Here is a 22270-nt window from a genome sequence, read left to right as displayed (position 1 = left end):
GGCTACCAATAGACCTTCATTGCTGACATGGCTTTGGGAGGACAGGGGATAAATGCATTATGAAATGCATAAAAATGTCTGGATTATGGGAGATCAGGGATAATTTTCCAACTCTAAAATACAGGAGGCTTCATCAATGGAAGAAGAAAAAGGTGGTTAATTCCATGGGAATTCCATGCAAATCAACATCTTTTGTTTCTTTTTCTTACACCATGAAGGAGTTACAAGAGAAGTACAAAATGTGGTCTTAAGGCACCTGACCCGGGGAAAAGAAGAGAATCTTTAGAGAAAGGAAACTTTGATGTTTCCAAAGAAACTGCAGTAATGAAAATTACTAAGGCCCCAGTTTTGGAGGTTGTATTAAAAAATGGTTCTTATTATACCAAGAAAAAAATGGGGGGAAATAGATCAAATGTTTAAATCAAAAGATCTTAATAGTTTGAAAGCTACACCTCCAAGCTGCATGTTTAGAAATGTGGAGCTGTGGTATCAAGATATTTGGCAAAATGATTAAAAACACCTTTTTCTGTGTTTAGTTTCAGTGGGTAGTTAGATAATCCCTATCTTATGTCTTTTTGACAAGGACAAGAACCACTGTATATATTATCTACGTGTGTGTATTTTGCAGCATGTATGTGTGTGTGTATGTTTGTGTATATGCTGCAAGATTAAATCACGACAGTATATAGTAGTGTGCTGCTAAACAGTACCTGTTCACCTCCAGCTATGTACAAACATGCAAAGACTTTATAGATTAACTTAAATGCCCTTCATTTCCTTTACCTGCCTGGTTAAAAAGTGTGTCACCTACGTTCCTTATAAGGAAGCTATACAACTACCAAAATACTAAGCATTATGACCCCCTTGGAAAAAGGAAGTTCAATGTATTTTATAAACATGATTTATATAAATGCTTTTATTTAAATGCAATAAAATGTATGTTAAACATGAGAGATTAATTTTAGAAGCAATCTTTTCTTTCCTCAAATCAGCAGAAATAACTCAATGATTTTATTTTCCCAAGTATTCAGCAAATAGAGGTCATTTTAGTTTGAATGTAAATTAATAAAATAAAAAATTTGGAAATAATTGAGCAAATTATGATGGTAATACTCTGTAAGGGTTATTACTTAGGATAAAAAATGAAGATGACAGTGCCTGACTACAAAAGGCAGGTTATAAAATTAATTTTTATCATTAGCTATCCTACATTTTAGACTTCTACTGAAGGAAAAATTCATAGAGACTTACTAGGATAAGTAAAATCTCTTTATTTCACATGTATCCATATAAATTAGACTTCAAAAAAATGAATCTTGTGAGACTTAAGAGCTAAAACCTGATAGGACACTGATGAAAGAAATTAAAGATGATACAAATAGATGGAGAGATATACCATGTTCTTGGATTGGAAGAATCAACATTGTGAAAATGACTCTACTACCCAAAGCAATCTACAGATTCAATGCAATCCCTATCAAACTACCACAGGCATTTTTCACAGAACTAGAACAAAAAACTTCACAATTTGTATGGAGACACAAAAGATCCCGAATAGCCAAAGCAATCTTGAGAACGAAAAATGGAGCTGGAGGAATCAGGCTCCCTGACTTCAGACTATATTACAAAGCTACAGTAATCAAGACAGTTTGGTACTGGCACAAAAACAGAAATATAAATCAATGGAACAGGACAGAAAGCCCAGAGATAAACCCACGCACATATGGTCACCTTATCTTCGATAAAGGAGGCAAGCATATACAGTGGAGAAAAGACAGTCTCTTCAATAAGTGGTGCTGGGAAAATTGGACAGGTACATGTAAAAGTATGAAATTAGAACACTCCCTGACACCATACACAAAAATAAACTCAAAATGGATTAAAGACCTAAGTGTAAAGCCAGACACTATCAAACTCTTAGAGGAAAACATAGGCAGAACACTCTATGACATAAATCGCAGCAAGATCCTTTTTGACCCAGCTCCTAGAGAAATGGAGATAAAAACACAAATAAACAAATGGGACCTAATGAAACTTAAAAGCTTTTGCACAGCAAAGGAAACCATAAACAATACCAAAAGACAACCCTCAGAATGGGAGAAAATATTTGCAAATGAAGCAACTGACAAAGGATTAATCTCCAAGATTTACAAGCAGCTCATGCAGCTCAATAACAAAAAAACAAACAACCCAATCCAAAAATGGGCAGAAGACCTAAAGAGACATTTCTCCAAAGAAGATATACAGATGGCCAACAGACACATGAAAGAATGCTCAACATCCTTAATCATTAGAGAAATGCAAATCAAAACTACAATGAGGTATCATCTCACACCGGTCAGAATGGCCATCATCAAAAAATCTAGAAACAATAAATGCTGGAGAGGGTGCAGAGAAAAGGGAACACTCTTGCACTGTTGGTGGGAATGTAAATTGATACAGCCACTATGGAGGTTCCTTAAAAAACTAAAAATAGGACTACCATACGACCCAGCAATCCCACTACTGGGCATATACCCTGAGAAAGCCATAATTCAAAAAGAGTCATGTACCAAAATGTTCATTGCAGCTCTATTTACAATAGCCAGGACATGGAAGCAACCAAAGTGTCCATCATCAGATGAATGGATAAAGAAGATGTGGCACATATATACAATGGAATATTACTCAGCCATAAAAAGAAATGAAATGGAGGTATTTGTAATGAGGTGGATGGAGTTAGAGTCTGTCATACAGAGTGAAGTAAGTCAGAAAGAGAAAAACAAATACAGAATGTTAACACATATATATGGAATCTAAGGGAAAAAAAAAAAGGTCATGAAGAACCTAGTGGCAAGATGGGAATAAAGACACAGACCTACTAAAGAATGGACTTGAGGATATGGGGAGGGGGAGGGGTGAGATGTGACAGGGTGAGAGAGTGTCATGGACATATATACACTACCAAATGTAAAACAGATAGCTAGTGGGAAGCAGCCGCATAGCACAGGGAGATCAGCTCGGTGCTTTGTGACCACCTAGAGGGTGGGATAGGGAGGGTGGGAGGGAGGGAGATGCAAGAGGGAAGAGATATGGGAACATATGTATATGTATAACTGATTCACTTTGTTTTAAAGCAGAAACTAACACACCATTGTAAAGCAATTATACTTCAATAAAGATGTTAAAAAAAAAAAAAAAAAGAGCTAAAACCTGGCCAGACACAAAAGTGCCACTAAAAGAAAAATTATTTAGCATTCAAAGGTTCAGAAGAAGGAGAGCAAAGAATAAGATACAAAAAAGAATTGGTGGACAAGTTAGACTTCAGAGAGAGGGTTGGTATGGTAGCTTAGACAGAAAAAAGAGCAAAAACAAAGGAACAAGAATACTTTATATAAAACAGGTTCAAGAAACGCAGTGAAGTCCAAATCAGCTAAATGTAAAGTTTCACACTGATGAAGTTGGAAAAGGTAAGATGGAGATCAGTTTGAATAACCGATTACTTGTAGAATAAATACTTCGGTAGGAGTAAAGAATTTTTACTAGGTAAACCGTGTTACTGGTACTCTGTTTTTGAAAAATTAATATTCTAACCACCATCTTTGGCAACCACCTATTGAGAGTTAAAATTTTTTTAAATAAACATTTGGGAAAGATATTTAAAAACTATCTCATGGGGAAGTTCTCAGATTATATAAATATAAAATCTACATCTATGACAAAGGTAGGAAATACAGGAAGGTTAAAATACAGAAATAAAGGAAGCCTAAACCACAAACTAAAGAGACTGGTTTACCTACAGGGGGTGAGTGGGAAAAGGGTAGAAAGAAGCAAGTATAGGAATGGGATGGTGGGATAAGGAGGGGGTGATCCTTCTCTGAGCATGCAATTTGTATAGTTCTGACTCTTAAACCAGAAGATATGCTTCACATATCCAAAAAACAAATAAACAAAATCAACCAGATGTGGTACAACTCTAAATGGAATACAAACAGTAAGAAATGGACCTGGCTTTTCCAGTAAGTGGCCTGAGGTAACCTCTAAAAATGGTTCGCTATTCACTTGACCCAGAAAACCCCACAAAATCATGCAAGTCGAGAGGTTCAAATCTTCGTGTTCACTTTAAGAACACTCGTGAAACGGTCCAGGCCATTAAGGGTATGCATATCCGAAAAGCCACCAAATATCTGAAGGATGTCACTTTAAAGAAGCAATGTGTGCCATTCCGTCGTTACAATGGTGGAGTTGGTAGGTGTGCCCAGGCCAAACAGTGGGGCTGGACGCAGGGTCGGTGGCCCAAAAAGAGTGCTGAATTTTTACTGTACATGCTCAAAAATGCAGAGAGTAATGCTGAACTTAAGGGCTTAGATGTAGATTCTCTGGTCATTGAGCATATCCAGGTGAATAAAGCCCCCAAGATGCGGCGCAGGACTTACAGAGCTCATGGTTGGATTAACCCATACATGAGCTCTCCCTGCCACACTGAGATGATCCTTACTGAAAAAGAACAGACTGTTCCTAAACCAGAAGAGGAGGTTGCCCAGAAGAAAAAGATATCCCAGAAGAAATTGAAGAAACAAAAACTTATGGCCTGGGAATAAATGCTGCAAAAAATAGATGCAAATAAAAGTGAAAAAAAAAAAAAAAAAGAAATGGACCTGTTTCATAAATTAATAACATAACCACACCAAAGAGGGTAGAGAGGAAAAGAACTGATCTAGGTTACTTTGGAAAACAGTTGTAGTGTAGATAATGAGAGCCAGTTTTCTCACTATCCAAAGAAGTAATCACGAAACAGAAAGGAGGAAGACTAGAATGAACCCTGTGGTGCAGGACTAGAATCAGAAGTATCATATGAACTCATAATTTTTAATACACTTTATATACAGACAGATAGGTACAGAATTAAATATGAACATGTGTGTGCATGTGAGTTAGTAGACACAGTATATACAATATACACACATCCACTGACAGAGCCTAGAAATAATGACACTCCAGGAGCAATGAGTACATCCAGCACCCAAATACTGATTTTTAAATACCATTCTTAAATAAAAGGAATTAGAGCTTCTTGGAGAAGTGTTTGATTCCAGGCCTGGGACAGAGAAAATATAAGATAAGTGTTCAACAGATGGAAGGAAGGGAGGGAGGGAGGGAGGAAAAAAGAAATAAAGAAAAGAAATGCTCCCTAAAGGGTACATTTGGGGAAAGACACAGAAGTCAATTTAAAAAGCCTTCACAAGGTAAGCAAACTCTGGACTGAGTTTCAATGTGTGAGTAGGAATTTGCCAAGCAGAGTATATTCAACAGGATATATGAAGGCCAGGAATCCTAACATACCATGGTATAAAAAGAACTGTATGTAATTTAAGACCTCTGAACCACAAGGTACAAGAGGTCAAATGATACAGAATGAGGGTGAAAAAGTAGGCAGGGATCATATCACCATAAGAGGCTTCAGATGACTACCTAAGGAATTTGAACTTTATTCAGTAGGTGACAGAAATCTACTAAAGGGTTTCAAGCTGGAGAGCAACATAAACAGGTATGCATTTTCAAAAGCTTCTTCAAAAGTACTTTATCTTAAATGGATCAGATAGTGTGTGTTTGCTAAATACATGAGTGTTTTATAACTGACAAAATATCATAAGTCGCGAGATTTACTGAAAACACAAAATCGGTCAATCACAAATCTTGGAGTTAGTCTAAGAAACTATTCAAAATGCCTGTCGTCCAGACTTCCCTGGTGGCGCAGTGCTTAAGAATCTGCCTGCCAATGCAGGAGACATGGGTTCGAGCCGCAGTCTGGGAAGATCCCACATGCTGCGGAGCAACTAAGCCTGTGTGCCACAACTACTGAGCCTGTGCTCTAGAGCCCACGAGCCACAAGTACTGAGCCCTTGTGCCACAACTACTGAAGCCTGCGCGCCTAGAGCCCGTGCTCTGCAACAAGAGAAGCCACCGCAATGGGAAGCCCGCGCACCACAAAGAAGAGTAGCCCCTGCTCGCTGCAACTAGAGAAAGCCCCCGCAGCAACAAAGACCCAACGCAGCTAAAAATAAATTAGTTTTTTTTTGAGTTATAAAAAGAAAAAAAAAAAAAAGCCTCTGGTGAGGCATTTCACTTACTCCTGTAAGTGAAATTCTTAATTATCAGAAGCACTGAAAGCTTCAGCTTGACTACTACATAGTCCGGAGCGTATTCAGTCCATTTTAACAAAAAAATGAGCACTTGGGGCTTCCCTGGTGGCGCAGTGGTTGAGAATCTGCCTGCCAATGCAGGGGACACGGGTTCGAGCCCTGGTCTGGGAAGATCCCACATGCCGCAGAGCAACTGGGCCCGTGAGCCACACCTCCTGCGCGTCTGGAGCCTGCGCTCCGCAACAAGAGAGGCCGCGACAGTGAGAGGCCCACGCACCGCGATGAAGAGTGGCCCCCGCTCGCCGCAACTACAGAAAGCCCTCGCACAGAAACGAAGACCCAACGCAGCCAAAAATAAATAAATAAATAAATAAATTTATTTAAAAAAAAAAATGAGCACTTGAACCAGGGGCTACTTTCTCAGAGAGGCGTGTCCCCTCCCTGCCTTGTAAGACTGCTGGCTAGTGTAAGGTCCTGCTTCTTGTGCTCTATCTAGAAGACAGCCCAGTTGCTTCAGAACTCCATTTCCATTTGCACTTTGCAGCACACACAGGCGCAAAGCTGCCTGTTATTCCAATCATCTTCCTGGATACCAGTTATAATTTCCTTTGGGCTCTGGTTACAAAGCTGCATAGCTTTTGAATGGTCGGTCCCTATTGCTCCCATAAACCTGTCCTTTTAAATGTATAATTTTACAGAAAACAGGGCTTTTCAGAAACATGAGTAGAAATGCCTGTATCTTAAAAATTGATGTCACTTGTAGAAGGGTTAAGAACACTAACATTTTACCTGCTAGCTTTTAAAAATTTATAGCTTCAATCTAATCCAATGGTATACACTAGAATATTAATGGATAAAATCTTATACTATTTTCAGTAATTTAAAATATTAATGTAAAATTGTGCCTTAAAAGGAGGTAAAGGTTGCTATGAAATGCATAATGACAGACATAGAGGGAAGTCAACTTGTCTGATCAATGCAGGTAATTTTAAATAGCAGTACTCCTTGACTGTCACTGAGATAATCTAGATGTAAATATACTAACTGTGACTTTCACTCACACCCAAATATTTATTTCAGGGAGAAAAAGAATAACAACACCCAGAAAATTATGTAATCTGCAATCTATCAATGACAGAATTTAATGAAACAGCATTACTCTTATTAGTGATAGTAACAATTTTAGTCCTTATATAAGGTTATAATTTTATAGTTGTATTCTATCTTGCCTTTATCCATGGAATAATGTTTTACATGAAGCCAGAAGAGCTAAAAAATAATTCCAGCATCTCTGTCTTTATTACAGATAAAGGGTTGGCAAACTTTTTCTATAAAGAGCCAGATAGTAAATATTTTAGGCTTTATGAGACACATAGGGTCTCTATCGCATAATCTTCTTTTTAAAAACAATTTTTTAAAAATGGAAAAAACATTTTTAGCACAGAAACTATACAAAACCAAGCCACAGGCCAGATTTGGCCCTGTGCTCTAGTTTGCCAATCCCTTCTATAGATACATAGATGAATAAGAATGAAACTATGAACATTTCTAATGGCTCTAAGACCATAATAATAATCAAAGGCAAACAAAGTGATGAAGCTGAAACTTGCAATAACACTATTCACATTAACAACTAACATAACAAAATTATAAATTCTACGTACTATAGTTTTAATTAAAAATTCCTTTGTTCTTCAACATTACATAATTACTCTCACTATTAATATTACTGGAGGAACGGGGGTTTGGCGTAAAACAAACAACATTCTAAAAGTTCAATATTAACAAATATATTTGACTACATCATAATTAAGGATTTCTGTTCAAAGATACAGATGAGTAGCACACTGGAAGATGATTATCAGTGATATCTGTTGAACCAGTATCTAGATTATATAAGGAATCCTTGCACATCAACAAACCACCAATTTTTAAAGGGTCAAAAGATACACAACACAGGTCAATTCACAAAGGAGACTGAGAAGTATATGGAGAAAGGTTTGACATCAACTGTTAAGATTAATAAAAAGTTTAAAAGATACTACTTTACACACCAATGGAATTTAGTAAGATTTAGAGAGTGAATAAAAGGAAAGGTGAGTGAGGATACGGGGAGACAGGATCTCTCATGCACTATTAGCAAGAAGTGATAACATTTACAGCCATTCTGCAGACCAGGTAATACTTCATGTATCCTCTGAGATCGTAGTTTCACTTCTAGGGTTTATATTTAGAGGAAACCCTTGTCCAAATAGACAGACACGAGACACGTATGAAAATGTTCAACATGGTACTGTTGGTAACAGGGAGCTGGATGTGACTTAGGAATCCAACATGAGGGGGAATAATAAGTAAAATTAAGAGATACTATGGAATACCAAAAAGCAGTGAGCTACTTTACATATATCAGGAATAGACATAAAACAATGTTGCATGAAAAAAGTTAACAACAAAATGACAACAATCCGTTATACTATTTATACATATGTACACTATACTAATAGTCTCTAAGAGCTTATAAACACATTACAATGGCTGTGTATTAGGGGAAAAGAGAATAAGACAAAAACTGAAAGGGGAAAAACAATTTAAGAAAAACAAAACAAGATGGGGCCTTTGTGTATACTACTAATGACAATAAGCTGTGAGCCAAGGAGCATAATTAACGGAACTATACGTACCTGAATTAAAAATAGTAAACAAAATTATATATACCATATTTTTATTTTGCCTTATAAAGAGACAATTTAAGATATTTAAATAGCTGAATTTAGTATTCACTTACATGCTTATAAAATTATCTTGTAAACAACATATTCTGTCCTGTTCTTCTACTCTCACCCTCTACACCTTCTTTCCTTAACCACCTTTACCTATCCTAAAACCACGTGGTGAGATTTCTCTGCACCCTCCCAAAAGTTTTCGGTTTAATGAAAATCAGAATACACTCATAGATGTGCAGCACATAAACATCATTCGTTATGTATAACAGACATTAAAAAGTTTAGCATTCCATTAGAAAATTATTTCTACTTTATTTTCATTAAATACGATTTTCACTGTTAATCACTTCATACTGTAGAATGATAAATACCACAAGAGGGAGCTTTGGGTACAATCAAATACTCTACCTACTAAACATTAATGTACGCAGAACACAAACATAGTAATACTCTATGAAGAAGACCAAAGAACCAAAGGGACGTTACATTTTAGCTGGGCAGACAGGGCGTACAATCCTAGATAGATAAAAGTGGCCTGTGAAGTACAGCACAAATTCTAAATAAGTAACGTTATGGAAATTATGACAGAGAGTGATCAGTCAGGTCAGGGTTATCAGGCAGCACTTTCTATATGAGGTAAAAGTCTGAGCTGAGCTTGGAAGACTGTGGATCACTGATGATGGCAGGACAATGAATAAAAGTGAATATCACACAGGAGGCATAAATAAGTTAAGAAGTAAAGAGAAAAGAAAATCAGCTTAATTCAAAATAAACATATTGACAAGATAATTAACAAGAATACATAGGAAATAAAACATGATCCCTCCCCATCAGGAATTACTGCCAGGAATTACAGTACACTTACAGAGAAAAAGACAAGGGATATAAATTTTGCAACAAAAATAAATCAACACCATAGTTAGCTATGAAGTTAATGCTACTGAATCAATTAATCATAATATGAATTGTTCAACAGGTAAAGCACAACAATAAACTTGCCCCCAAGTTTATTCTATGTGGTTGATACAGATGGGGTTGGTAGGAGTTGGTAAATTTCTACCTTACCTCTTTTTTTAAAGGAAAAATACAGAAATAATAATGATGATAGAAATACCCATGTACCTTAATTTATATTTTGTGTCCTACTTCTTCACCTAGATCATTATATACATGAACTAGTTTTGATCGGTAGCAAATGTTTGTCAAGATTCTATGAGAAAGATAACTATTTATCTGATAACTAGTTATTTGAGTTCTTATTTCTCTTGGATTCACCAAATCTACAAACAAAGTACAACTATATGAATGATTAGTAAGTAAATGTTTTGATTTGGATATTTTATTACCTTGCCTGAGTCATGACACAGTTAGCAAAACTAAATTTATCTTTGTTTAAAACTATGAAGTCCAGATTTCAAGTGTTCCTTTATTTTTGTCTCTCAAAAAACTAGCATTTTTTTTTTTACTTGCTTGTTACTTACTTCATCCATCTTCATACATGTGCCAAAATCTGCTAATTTCAGATGTCCATGTTTATCCAAGAGCATGTTGTCAGGCTTCACATCTCTGTGAATTAAACCCATGGAGTGTATGGCATCCAAAGCAAGAACAACTTCAGCAGTATAAAATTTGGCCCATTTTTCAGGTACATCATAGTTACTCATAAGGTTTACAAGGTCTCCACCAGGCATGTACTCCATTACCATGTACAGATACTTATCATCTTGAAAGGCACAAAAGAGCTGGAAAACAAAACAAGAAGGAAAAAAAAATTTTTTTAATTTAAAAAAAGAAAAGAAATGAAAGAACGAAAGAGAGAAAGAAAGAAAACCAAAACCATTAAGAGAACAAAACCCCAAAACTATTACTGCTATTGAAAAAGATAAATTATTGTATAACCAAAACAGAGTTAAACTTTAGGAAATCTGTGATTTTAGATTTGGACATCTTTAATGGAAAAAACGTTATCAAATAAAACTTTTATATGGGTATCTTCTTCATGCTTACTAACAAAATATGCATAAATGTATCATTTTCCCTCTTGGAGAATACAGGAATCTACTTAAATAGAAATATTTTAAAAAGAGAAACAGATTAAGAATGAGGAACATAAAAGGTGAAAGAATGACAAAAGAATAGATAATAAAAAAATGCCCAGCTTTCTGAAAACAAAACAAATTACTGCACATAACTCACAAAGAAGAGAGCTGAGGAAGCAGGAGAGGTTTAGAAAAACCTAAAATACCAGATTCAATAGATATAAGAAGAGGGAGTAAGTCCCAGACCACTGGGAAGAGTAATTTGTAGCCACATTTGGAACTGGGCCTTCTCCTCTCTTCCCTTCCCCATCATCTTGCTCATAATCAACAGCAAGTGGCAGTGATACCTGTACTCAGACTAAAGCAGTGGCACTGGGACCAGAGAAATAGGACACCAAGCTAGGTTGCTACTGATCCCCTGGAGAGACAAGAGAAACCACAAATTCAGAAGGAAAGGTATCTGTACATTTCACCCAAGGACATGTCCCACCCCTCCTGAAAGCAACCAATGTAAACAGAAAAGATTTCCACAAATAGGAAAAAGAACAAAACCAAGAATCAACATTTCAGAAAAAATCAGTATCATGAAATAGAGGCAAAGCAATTCAAGAAACAGAAAGTTAACAGTCAAGGAAATGCTTAAAATAGGACAAACTAAGAACAGCTCTAAAAATGTAAAAATCAATACCCTCAAAAGAGTAACATCAATTAAACAATAGGATGATATGGGGAAAAAATCTAAAGCTTTGGAATTAAATATACAACTGATGATACGTGAAAAACAAATTACAGAGCTTGAAAATTGAGCAAAGTAACTTTCTCTGAAGACACTGAAGGATTCAGAGATGAAAAACAGAGCAATGTTAGCAAAGCTCCGACATCTAAAAGCAGTCTGGAAGAGAGAAAATAGACCAGAAGAAAAAGAAAAAAAAGAAATAGCAAACAAAAACTTCTAGAAATGAATAAAGTCAAAAATCTAAGATTGAAAGATCTCAAATGAAACAAGAGAGAAACTAAGACAGTCAGTGCTAAACTCTCAGAAATCCACCAGAAAAATTCTAAGAGTTTCCAAAGACAAAAAGTACCTTATGTACAAAAACATAAATCATATTGTCAACAAACATCTCAGCCAACACAGAATACAAAAAACAGAGCTGTATCTTCGAAACTTTCAAGGAAAATAATTTTGATCCTAGAATACGGCAGTTTAAAAAAATCAATAAGATGGCAAAATAAATATGTATTACATCATTCATATTCTTAGAAATCTGATAACAAACCACTTCTGAAAGAACTGTTCAAGGATATAGTTTGATACAATGAATAAATCCAAGTAAGAGAATTACATGAGACCTAAGAAAAAGGGACAAATAAAGAATCCAGAAAAGCTTATTACTGACATAAAATTAAATATTTATTTGAGAGAGTCAAGCCAAAATCAGAATAATTTTAAAATGGAAGGTAGTGAGATGCAGGGAAGAAAGCGATGAAAAGGCATAAGGCTGGTTACCAAATTGAGAAAGTGTGTGTGTGTGTGTGTGTGTGTGTGTGTGTGTGTGTGTGTGTGATGCTATTAACTCTAAATGACAAAAGGAAAGATGTATATAAATGGAGAGACACTCATGTTCCTGGATAGAAAGACAATAGTATAAAGATGGCAATTCTCTCCAAGTTGATCCACAGAATCAATGCAAACTCTAAATCCCAGCAAGTTTTTTTTCCAGAAATTAACAAATTGATAATAAAATTTCTATGGAAATGCAAATAACCCAGAGGAGCCAAAACTATCTTACAACAGAATAAAGCAGGAGCACTTATACTTCCCCGTTTCAAAACTCAAAACAAAACTAAACTAATGTTTTCAGGACAGTATTGGTATGGTATAAGGACAGACATATAGATCAATGGAACAGAAGTGACAGCCTAGAAATAACCCTTATATTTATAGGTCAAGAGATTTTTTTTTTAAACAAAGGTGCCAGAGTAATTTAGTGGTGAAAGAACAGTCTTTTCAATAAATGGTGCTTGAACAATTGGATATTCAAAGACAAAAATATGAACATTTTTAGACCCCTACTTCACATCATACTCAAAAATTAACTCAAAATAGATCACAGGACTAAATTTAAGAGTTAAAACTAGAAAAACCTTATGAAAAAACAAAGGAGAAAAATATTTTATCACCTTGGATTAGGCAAAGATTTCTTCTAACACCAAAAACACAATTGACAAAATGAAAAACTGACACATAAGATTTGATCAAAATAAAAATTTTCTGGCTTCAAAAAAATCCTATTAAAAAATGAAAAGACAAATCACAGGTTGGAAAAAATACTAACAAGTGATATATATGATAAAGTATCTAGACTACATAAAGGACTCCTACAACTCAACAATAAGGCAAGTACATAATTTTTTAAAGGGCAAAAATGTGAATAGACATTTCACCAAAGATATATGAGTGGTCAATAAGCACATGAAAAGATGTTAGTCATTGGGGAAATTCTAATTAAAACCACAATGAGATCCCACTTTATACCCACCAGAATGGCCATAATAAAAACAACAGAAAACATCAACTGTTGGCAAGAATATGGAGAAACTGGAACCTCATCTATGCTGGTAAGAACGTAAAATGGCACAGCCACTTTGGGAAACAGTTTGGCAATTTCTTAAAAAGTTAAACATAAATTTCCCACATAACTAAGAATTCCACTCTCAGGTACCTACCCAAGAGAAATGAAATATGTCCACAAAAGACTTGTATGCAAATGTTCATAGCAGCACTATTCACTATTTATAATAGCCCCAAGTGGAAACAATTCAAATGTCCCTCAAATGACAGAGGGACAGACATAACGGGGTGTGTCCACGTACTCTCTCCAGCGCAGCTGCGTGTACTGCAACACAACTCTGGTGCCAGGCACCTAGGGTTAGCATCACATGCCACAGGCTAAGAGGCCAGTCCTTCACAAGCCCCTCACTTCAGACATCAGCTGTCCTTCTGTACTTTGGAAGTCCCCAAGCCACCAGCATTTCTGATTAACTAACTACAAATTCTGGAGTTCCCATGACCCACTCAGGTTCGATAATTCACTGGGTTGACTCAAAGAATTCAGGAGAGCACCATACATATGATCAAAGTCTTACTGTAAAGGATACACATAAGATGAGGTCTGGGAGGGAACAGAGCTCCTGCAACTTCTCCTTGTGGAATCAGGGTGAATCACCATCCCAGTACACCAATGTCTTCAACAACCAGGAAGCTCCATTGAGTGTCAATGTCCACAGCTTTTATTAGGGTCTCATTATATAGGCATGATTAATTAAATCATGGGCCATGTGATTAAACTCAATTTCCAACCCCCTTCCAGTACCCCGAAGGATGGAAGGCTGAAAGTCCCAATCCTCTAATCACGTGCTCATTCTTTCTAATGATCAGTCCTCATCTCATCCAAAAGTTATCAAAAGGCCACCAGAAGTTGTCTCATTAGCATAACAAAGACACTCTTAACACTCAGGAAATCCAAGAGCTTTTGAAGCTCTTGTGCTAAGAACTGAGAACAAACACCAAATACATTCTTGATTAAACCACATAGCATACCTTGGCTATGCTATTCAGCATTAAAAAGAAATGAAATACAAGACATTCTGCAATGTGCATGAACTTCAAAAATAGTATACTAAGGGAAAGAGACAACATGTTGTATGATTCCATTTTTCTGAAATGTCCAGAAAAGGCAAATTCTGGAGACAGAAAGCACACTTGTGGTTACCTGGGGCTGGAGGGGAATGGGAAATGACTGTAAGTAGGTATAAGTGATCATTTGGGGATGATGAAATGTTCTAAAAATCAGGTTTTAGTGATGGGTTCACAACTCCATAAATTTCCTAAAAATCATTTAATTGTACAAGTTGATCGCAAACAATTTAATTATTTGTAAGATACGAAAACTGGAAACAACCCAAATGTCTATGAACAGATGAACAGATAAACAAACTGTCATACATCCACACAATGGAATACTATTCCGCAATAAAAAGAAATGAACTATTGATATATCGCATCACGGATAAACCTCAAAACAATTTTGTTGAAGAAAGCCAGATACGATGGGATTAAAGTTTGATTGAACACTGCAGAAAAAAAGATCAGTGAACTTAAAGACACAGCAGGGGTCCCCCCGTCCCCCCACACCAGGCCACTGACTGGTACCAGTCCACGGCCTGTTAGGAACCAGGCCAAACAGCAGAAGGTGAACGGCGGGCCGGTGAGTGAGCGAAGCTTCACCTGCTGCTGACAGCACCGCCTGAACCATCCCCTCCACCCCCACCCCGTCCGTGGAAAAACTATTTTCCATGAAACCGGTCCCTGGTGCCTAAAAGGTTGGGGACTGCTGAGACACAGCATAAAAACTATACAAAATGAAGCACACCTGAAAAACAAAAACAAAAACAAAAACAGACTGGGGAAAGAAAAAAAACAGTATCAGTTACCTGTGGGACAACATCAAGCAAATTACATACGTGTAACTGTAGTCTGAGAAAGGGGTTGAGGGGTAAATGGATGGAAAGTGAGACAGAAAAAATATTTGAGAAAATAGTGGTCACAATTTTCTCAAACTTGGTAAAATCTGTAAACCCAGAGGTCTAAGAAGCCAGTCAGGGTTCATATCCAAAATAAAAACAATTCCTACAAATCTTTTTTTTCAATTGACAGACAACCTAATGGGAAAACGAGCAAGAGACTTAAACAGGCATTTCACAAAAGAGAATATTCAACTATGAAAACGTAATAAATCTCACCAATAAACTGGAGTAACCTGGATAAGAGATATTCAATGGTTTCACTTATATAAAGTTCAATAAACAGGAAAAATATAGTTTCTGAGTGCTTGTTTAGGTGGTATACTGGAAAGAAAACAATGAAACAATTACTAATAAAGCCAGAAGAACGTTTATTTTGGGGGGAACACATGGAGGTAGTGATTGGGAAAGAGCACAAGGGGACTTAACCGAGTACATACTGGCAATGTTTATTTTTGACCTGAGTTGTGAATACATGGGTGTTTGCTTTGCAATAAATCATTCTGCTGCTTTTTTATGTACTTTTCTATGCATGTTACAAATAAAACCATTTTAAAAAAATAAGCAGAACTCAAAGAGAAACTTATAACTTCAAATGAGTTTATAGGTATCTCTCCTTATCCTCCCATTATCCAATATTCAAACAGAGATATCTGTATTGGAAAATAAGGACTGACAATAAAAGTCAGGAAGGTAAAGAAACTAGAAAAGAACAATATAAACCCAAAGAAAACAGTAGCTAGAAAAAAAAATTTTTTAAAGCAGGAAATAACTAAAAAGAAAGCCAAAAAGTATATTTTGTAAATAAAACGAAAAACACGTTACGACCAAAAAATTTACAAATATGCCATTCAACAGAAAAGTGAAAGAGAAGACAGAGTCACAGAAAATATAAACAGACTCAAGAAATTTAAAAACCTGAATCAGTCAACAATCATATGAAGAATTAAAAGGTTGGTAGACGATCCAGTTGGGAAGGAGGGAGGGAGAAATTTAAACACAGAAATGGCATAAATTAATTTTAGGATAGCAGCTATCTCTCAGAAGAAAGGCAGGGAAAAAAGATTGGGCCGGAGAACAAAAAGTATTTCAATCACTTTGCTGTACGGTAGAAACTAACACAACATTGTAAATCAACTATATTTCAATAAAATAAATATTTTTAAAAAGTATTTCAACAGTTCTTGTAATGTTTAGTACTTCAAAATTAAAAGATTAAAATTAAGTATGGTAAAATTTGCTAAATGTGTGTGAAATTTGCTAAATGTGTGTAAGACTGAAACCAAAGAAAGTTTCAAGATGCCTTATTTGTTAGACAAGCAAGAAAAGCTATTTACCAATGGTGAATACTTAAATTGTGTTTGGTTTTGCATCAGCTGAAAAAATGTGTCTAGAGAAAATCAACTTTAAGACTAAATCTTTCAGCAACAATAGTTGCTCAAAGAGTTGAAAACACTGGGAGCAATATTAATCATCAATTTAAAAACAAGACAAATGATTTCAAGTGTTTTTCCTTGACTCTTGATGAGTCAACAGATATTATTAATACTATTCAGTAGTTACTATTTATTGGAGGAGTGCCAAGTTTGAAGTTGAATACAGAATTAGCCTCTATGAACAGTCCGCATAGATCAACTACAGACAAAAATACCTTAAAAGAAGTTGAGCAAACATTAATTCAGTACAACCTGAAGTAATACCTGGTAAGATGTGTTACAACAGATGCTGGTAAAAATATATGTGGAACAGAATAAGGCTTAGTTGGACAAATTTACAAAGCTTGTGAAAATGTATGCTCTTCAAAGTCTATGGTTATTTTTCGTAATATTGATCAACAGGTACAGTGTGGAAAATATATTTGAATCTCATGTGTTAATAAATAAGTAGTATTGATGGTGTTATTTGCCCTTGTTGACTTAACCATCACCATCAGTTCTGTGAATTTTTGCCAGAAATAGAAGCTGAATATCCTGACTAACCCTGCTACACAGCAGTTCAATGGCTTAGCAGTGGTAAAGTTTTACTGCAATTATTTGAGCTCAGAGGTGAGACTGAAATTTGTCTGATCAAGAACCACCCTCAACCACTATGACTGAACTGAATAGCTTTGGAAATTAGCTTTAGCTGCAACTTGATAATGTTTCTTAATACCTAAATGACCTAAAATGGCAAGGCAAAACAGCGCTATATGCAAAACTTATTCTATGACACAATCATTTTTATGACAACTAACATCAAGCTACTGTATATACTTTCCCATGCTATCAAAATCAAAACAATACATGAGATCTCCATTCCTACACAAATTTGCAGTGGATATACTTTCTGATCTCAGACTACAGTCTCACAGTTCCAGCAGCATTTTTTGGACATGAATGTAAGTGCAAAGGAAATATCCATTAAAAAATCCATTTGAACTTTGCAACTGAGAAGCTTCTACCCAACCTTCAATTGGAATTGATTAACCTGCAATGTAATGACAGTGCTAAAAGGTAAACATCAAGAGAAGAATTTAACAGAATTCTGTAAACGCCTTCCAAGTGATAGATACGCTCAATCAAAACTACGTACTCAAGGTCAACACCAAGAGTCACAAATGATAGAGTAGTATGTACCCTTGATATGATGTGATGAAAATGGCACTTTACCTCTGTAGTTTTTCTCTCAAAAACCCATAACCCTGGTCTAAATAATGAGGAAAACATCGAATTCCAGTAACAGAGCATACACATCCTACAATAAAACTGAGAAGTATTCTCAAAGCTATAAAGGTCATCAAAAACAAGAAAAGTCAGAAACTGTCACAGCCAAGAGGAGCCTAAGAAGATATGATAACTAAATGTAACATGCTATCTTGGTTGATCCTGGAACAGAAAAAGCACATTTGGCAAAAACTAGGAAAAATCTGAATAAATTATGGACTTTAGTTACTAATAATGTATCAATATTGGTTCATTCATTGTAACAATGTACCTTACTAAAGCAAGATGTTAGTAATAGGGGAAACGGTACAGGGGGTATACGGGAGTTCTCTACCATCTGCTCAATTTTTCTGTAAATTTTTAAAACTGTCTAAAACTAAAGCCTACTGATAAAAAATAAATCATATGCTGGTGGATGATAGTATTTAGCAGTAACTAGCTGTGTGAAAATATATTTTCTGATAAGATAAATATGTAAAATCTTTTTATACATCAGTATTAATAGAACATCTACAATCGATTTTGATAGGAAACACTAATTGTGAACCCCAATTTTGCAAACTGTTATTGCCTCAGAAAATAATTTCACTCTTCTCCCTAATAGACCTGTATTTTTTCAATTGTATTATTATATCTTGAATTTCATCAATAAAAAATTTGTACAAATTTGTTTGCTTGTTATGTAAGTACCTACATAATATCTTTGATTTTGCCTCTTGGGCCACAAAGCCTAAAATATTTACTATCTAGTTCTTTACAAAAAAAAGTTTGCCAATTTCTGGTGTGACTGAAACAAGACTCGCCATGACTGCTGTTGAAGCTGAGTGAACAATACATGGGGATTCAATATACTTTCTTTCTTCTTTGGGATATGTTTGAAATGTATCATGATAAATTTTAAAAATTAAAAAATATATCATTAAATACACTGAAATTTTTCCTTGAAAGATTTGCAAGCAAGTTCAAACAAGCCTCATGGAATGAATAGTTTCTACTTTATATAAACTGTACCAAAGCTCAGAAGAAAGTGGTGTGCTTTTCAACTGTGTCTGTTAGGGTGATCTCACTATGATATGAAAACCAACCAGAAGAGCCTATGTTAAAAATAAATTAAATTAAAGGTCATATGTCACTTATGCAAATAGATGGATAATTACTTAAAATGTAAGTAAGTCAAATTTGGTATTCTATTGAAAATATCATACTATAGCAAATAGCACTTACTTTAGATTTTACACTACCCTGAAATTTATTTTTTGTGTGTACTATAATAACAGCTTAAGCAAGAAAACCATCTCAAAAGATGATGAAGGAAACATTTCAAATACTTGAACATTACTCCTGATAAAAAATATTTGATAAGCTAAGAACAGATGGGCAGGCCAAATCCTTTACTGTCTTAACCAGAAAGCTTCAGCAAACATCAGATTTAATAGTTAACCATCAGAGCTCTACCCACTGAAGTTTAAAATAAAAAAGATAAGGATGAAAAATTTCTACTATTCAATGCTACACTGAAAGACGGAGCCAATTCTATTTTTCTTTCGTATGTTGAATATCTACATATTTTAAAAATTATTTTCTTATACATAAGTTTCTTCTGATCCTATTTTGGGGGAAAAAGTAATATGGCTTTACTGAAGATCAATCTCTATACAAAGAGATATACTATTATTGTTATGGGAAGATCTAATAGTTCAAAATAATAAAAACAACCCACCCCCCCAAAAAAAGCCTACCAATTAAAGCAATGCAAGTCAAAATTTTAACTGTATTTTTTAACAGAATGAAAGGCTGATTCTAACTTTATAGAGAAAAATTTTTAAGAACTGCCAAAAAACTATTATAAGAGGAGAATAATGAGAGGAGACATGCCCTACCAGATACCAAAATAAATGAAAAACTACAGAAATTAAAACAATGATTTTAGTGTATAAACCAATAACAAATCAAAGTAATGGCAAACAGTCAAAAGAGAAATTCATGTGTATACATGAATACACATGAATGATATACAGGACCTTTCATTTACTTCATGGGGAAAACATGGGCTTTTCCACAAATGGCACTGGGGAAACTGGCTACCCATTTGGGAAAAACAAATCCTACTTCATAATAAAAATAATAAATTCCTAGTGACTTAGAAATAGAACCCCCCCAAAAAAATAAAAATATAAAAAGTTAAAGAAAGTGTAAGATAATATTTTTATAATCTTGGGGATTATAAACTCCTCATCTTAGGGATGGGGAAGGTGTTGCCAGCAAAAATTAAAATATACAATCTACAGATTTGACTACATCTAAATTTAAAAATTCAATAAACAACAGACAATAGTCCAAGAGAATATATTTCCAACATATATAACAAAGGATTAATATCCATAATGTATTAACATGCTAACAAACCAATTTTTAAAAAGCAAAACAACACATTAGAAAATGGGATAAGCAGTGGAGAAGGAATACAAATTACTAATAAGCATACGAAATATGCTGAACCTCATAATAAAAAAATGCAACTTAACACAATAACATCTTATTTCTCAAGGATGCAACTAATAAAAATTTAAAATAATTACAATATGCAGCATTTGCTAAAAATTTAGTGAAATAAAACATCTATTGGACAATTAGAGTGTAATATAAACTTGTAAAAAACCTTTCTTTACAAGGCAATTTGGCAATATCAAACAAAATGCCCAATGTGCACACCATATGTCCTAGCAATTCCAATGCTAGGAATCTATTCTAAAGAAATATTCACACATGTACAAAAGATGGACCTACAAGCAAGGTTAACTCCATGTGAAGGACAGAAAATGTACAAGACAGGTCTGGAACACTCTGCTATGTATCAAGACGGCAAGCTAGCTATCGAAGACTAACTAAGGCTCTGTCAAAAGGACTCAGAGCCAACCTGAACATGATCACTGCCAAAGGTGTCACAATTTGAGTATGAACAAGATAAAGGACTGAAACACATCAAATAGGTTTTAAGTCCATGAGTTTAAACTGATACTTCTCCCAAATTGGTCACCTTTGAGGATAAAAGTAAACTAATCCCTTATTTTGAAAACTGGTAAATACAGGGAAAGAATAAAGTATTTATCCTGTCCTTCCTCTGTGACTTGTACTACTGGGTAACCAAGTAAATTCCTTACTTCACAGTCAAATAAAAGGCTGAATTAGGAATCCCAAGAATGTCTTACATTATAGGTAATAAGAGAATTTTCAAAAATTTTAATGTAGAATTTTTCCCCCTCTTCAAGATAAGCTGATTATTGTTCCTATTATGTAAATCATGAGAAAGAGTAGGTGGAGAACAATGGCATATTGGTAATCAATCCAATTCTTTATAAAGGAATTAAAAAAGAGAAAGTTGCAAGTAATACTTGCTTTTATACAACAATTAAGTATTACATGTCATTTCTATATAACACACTATTTAGGAAGATTAAACAAGTGTAATGAATCAGATCTTATTAAAAAATAACTGCACTGTCATTATGTGAATGAGATATAGGACTTTCAGCATGCAAAATCAATTCTTAAAAATAAGCACTTATAAAAAGGGGAAATAAACTTATAAAAGTTAGTATGCTTACCTGAACCACCCAGGGACTGTTGGCAAAGGCCATAATATCTCTTTCCTCCCAGAAAAAAGCAGAATCTGACCTTTTTATCATTTCAAACTTACTAAGAAGCTTCATAGCATAAACTTTCTGTGATGCCTTATGACGAACCTGTTGATTTTTTAAAACACAAGAATTAATTCTTTAATTTTATGAGAAAATGGTGAACAACAGATCATACTATAATGCTGTTCTTAAAAGACTTTAGTTACAAACAAAATGATCCTTAGCTAACTAATAAAAAGTAAAAACATAACATTTTTAATGAAAGAGAGGAGAAAATTCCCCACAGCCTAAATATTTCATGAAATATACAATACCTTTAAATGCTAGATTCAATATATAACTACCTCATTTCATCTAAATAAAACTGAATTCATGAAGCTTCATTCCCTGTTAATTAAGCTAACCAATTTTAAGAATAAGATGTTGTTAAATGAGAAACTTGTAAGATATGTACATGTA

At 34.9% G+C, this 22270-nt stretch overlaps 1 protein-coding gene and 1 pseudogene across 3 annotated transcripts in view; one reads left to right on the top strand and one right to left on the bottom strand.

Moving 5' to 3' along the window:
* ROCK2 (Rho associated coiled-coil containing protein kinase 2) overlaps positions 1–22270 on the bottom strand; it is a 140552-nt gene that overhangs the window by 47215 nt on the left and 71067 nt on the right. For both annotated transcript variants that reach the window (XM_082357501.1, XM_082357502.1), the window contains exons 4-5: positions 21779–21916; positions 10327–10587 (exon numbers count right to left, since the gene is read on the bottom strand). In XM_082357501.1, the coding sequence (XP_082213627.1) occupies positions 10327–10587; positions 21779–21916 (399 nt within the window). The remainder of the gene's footprint in view (positions 1–10326; positions 10588–21778; positions 21917–22270) is intronic.
* LOC309612165 (large ribosomal subunit protein uL22 pseudogene) lies at positions 2782–6515 on the top strand (annotated as a pseudogene). The gene has a single exon. The product of its transcript is annotated as a large ribosomal subunit protein uL22 pseudogene (transcript).

This window comes from Balaenoptera borealis (genome assembly GCF_965194805.1).
Source record: "Balaenoptera borealis genome assembly, chromosome: 15".
Lineage (NCBI taxonomy): Eukaryota > Metazoa > Chordata > Mammalia > Artiodactyla > Balaenopteridae > Balaenoptera > Balaenoptera borealis.
Note: the sequence above shows the minus strand (reverse complement) of the source record. Positions and strands in the feature narration are given on the sequence as shown.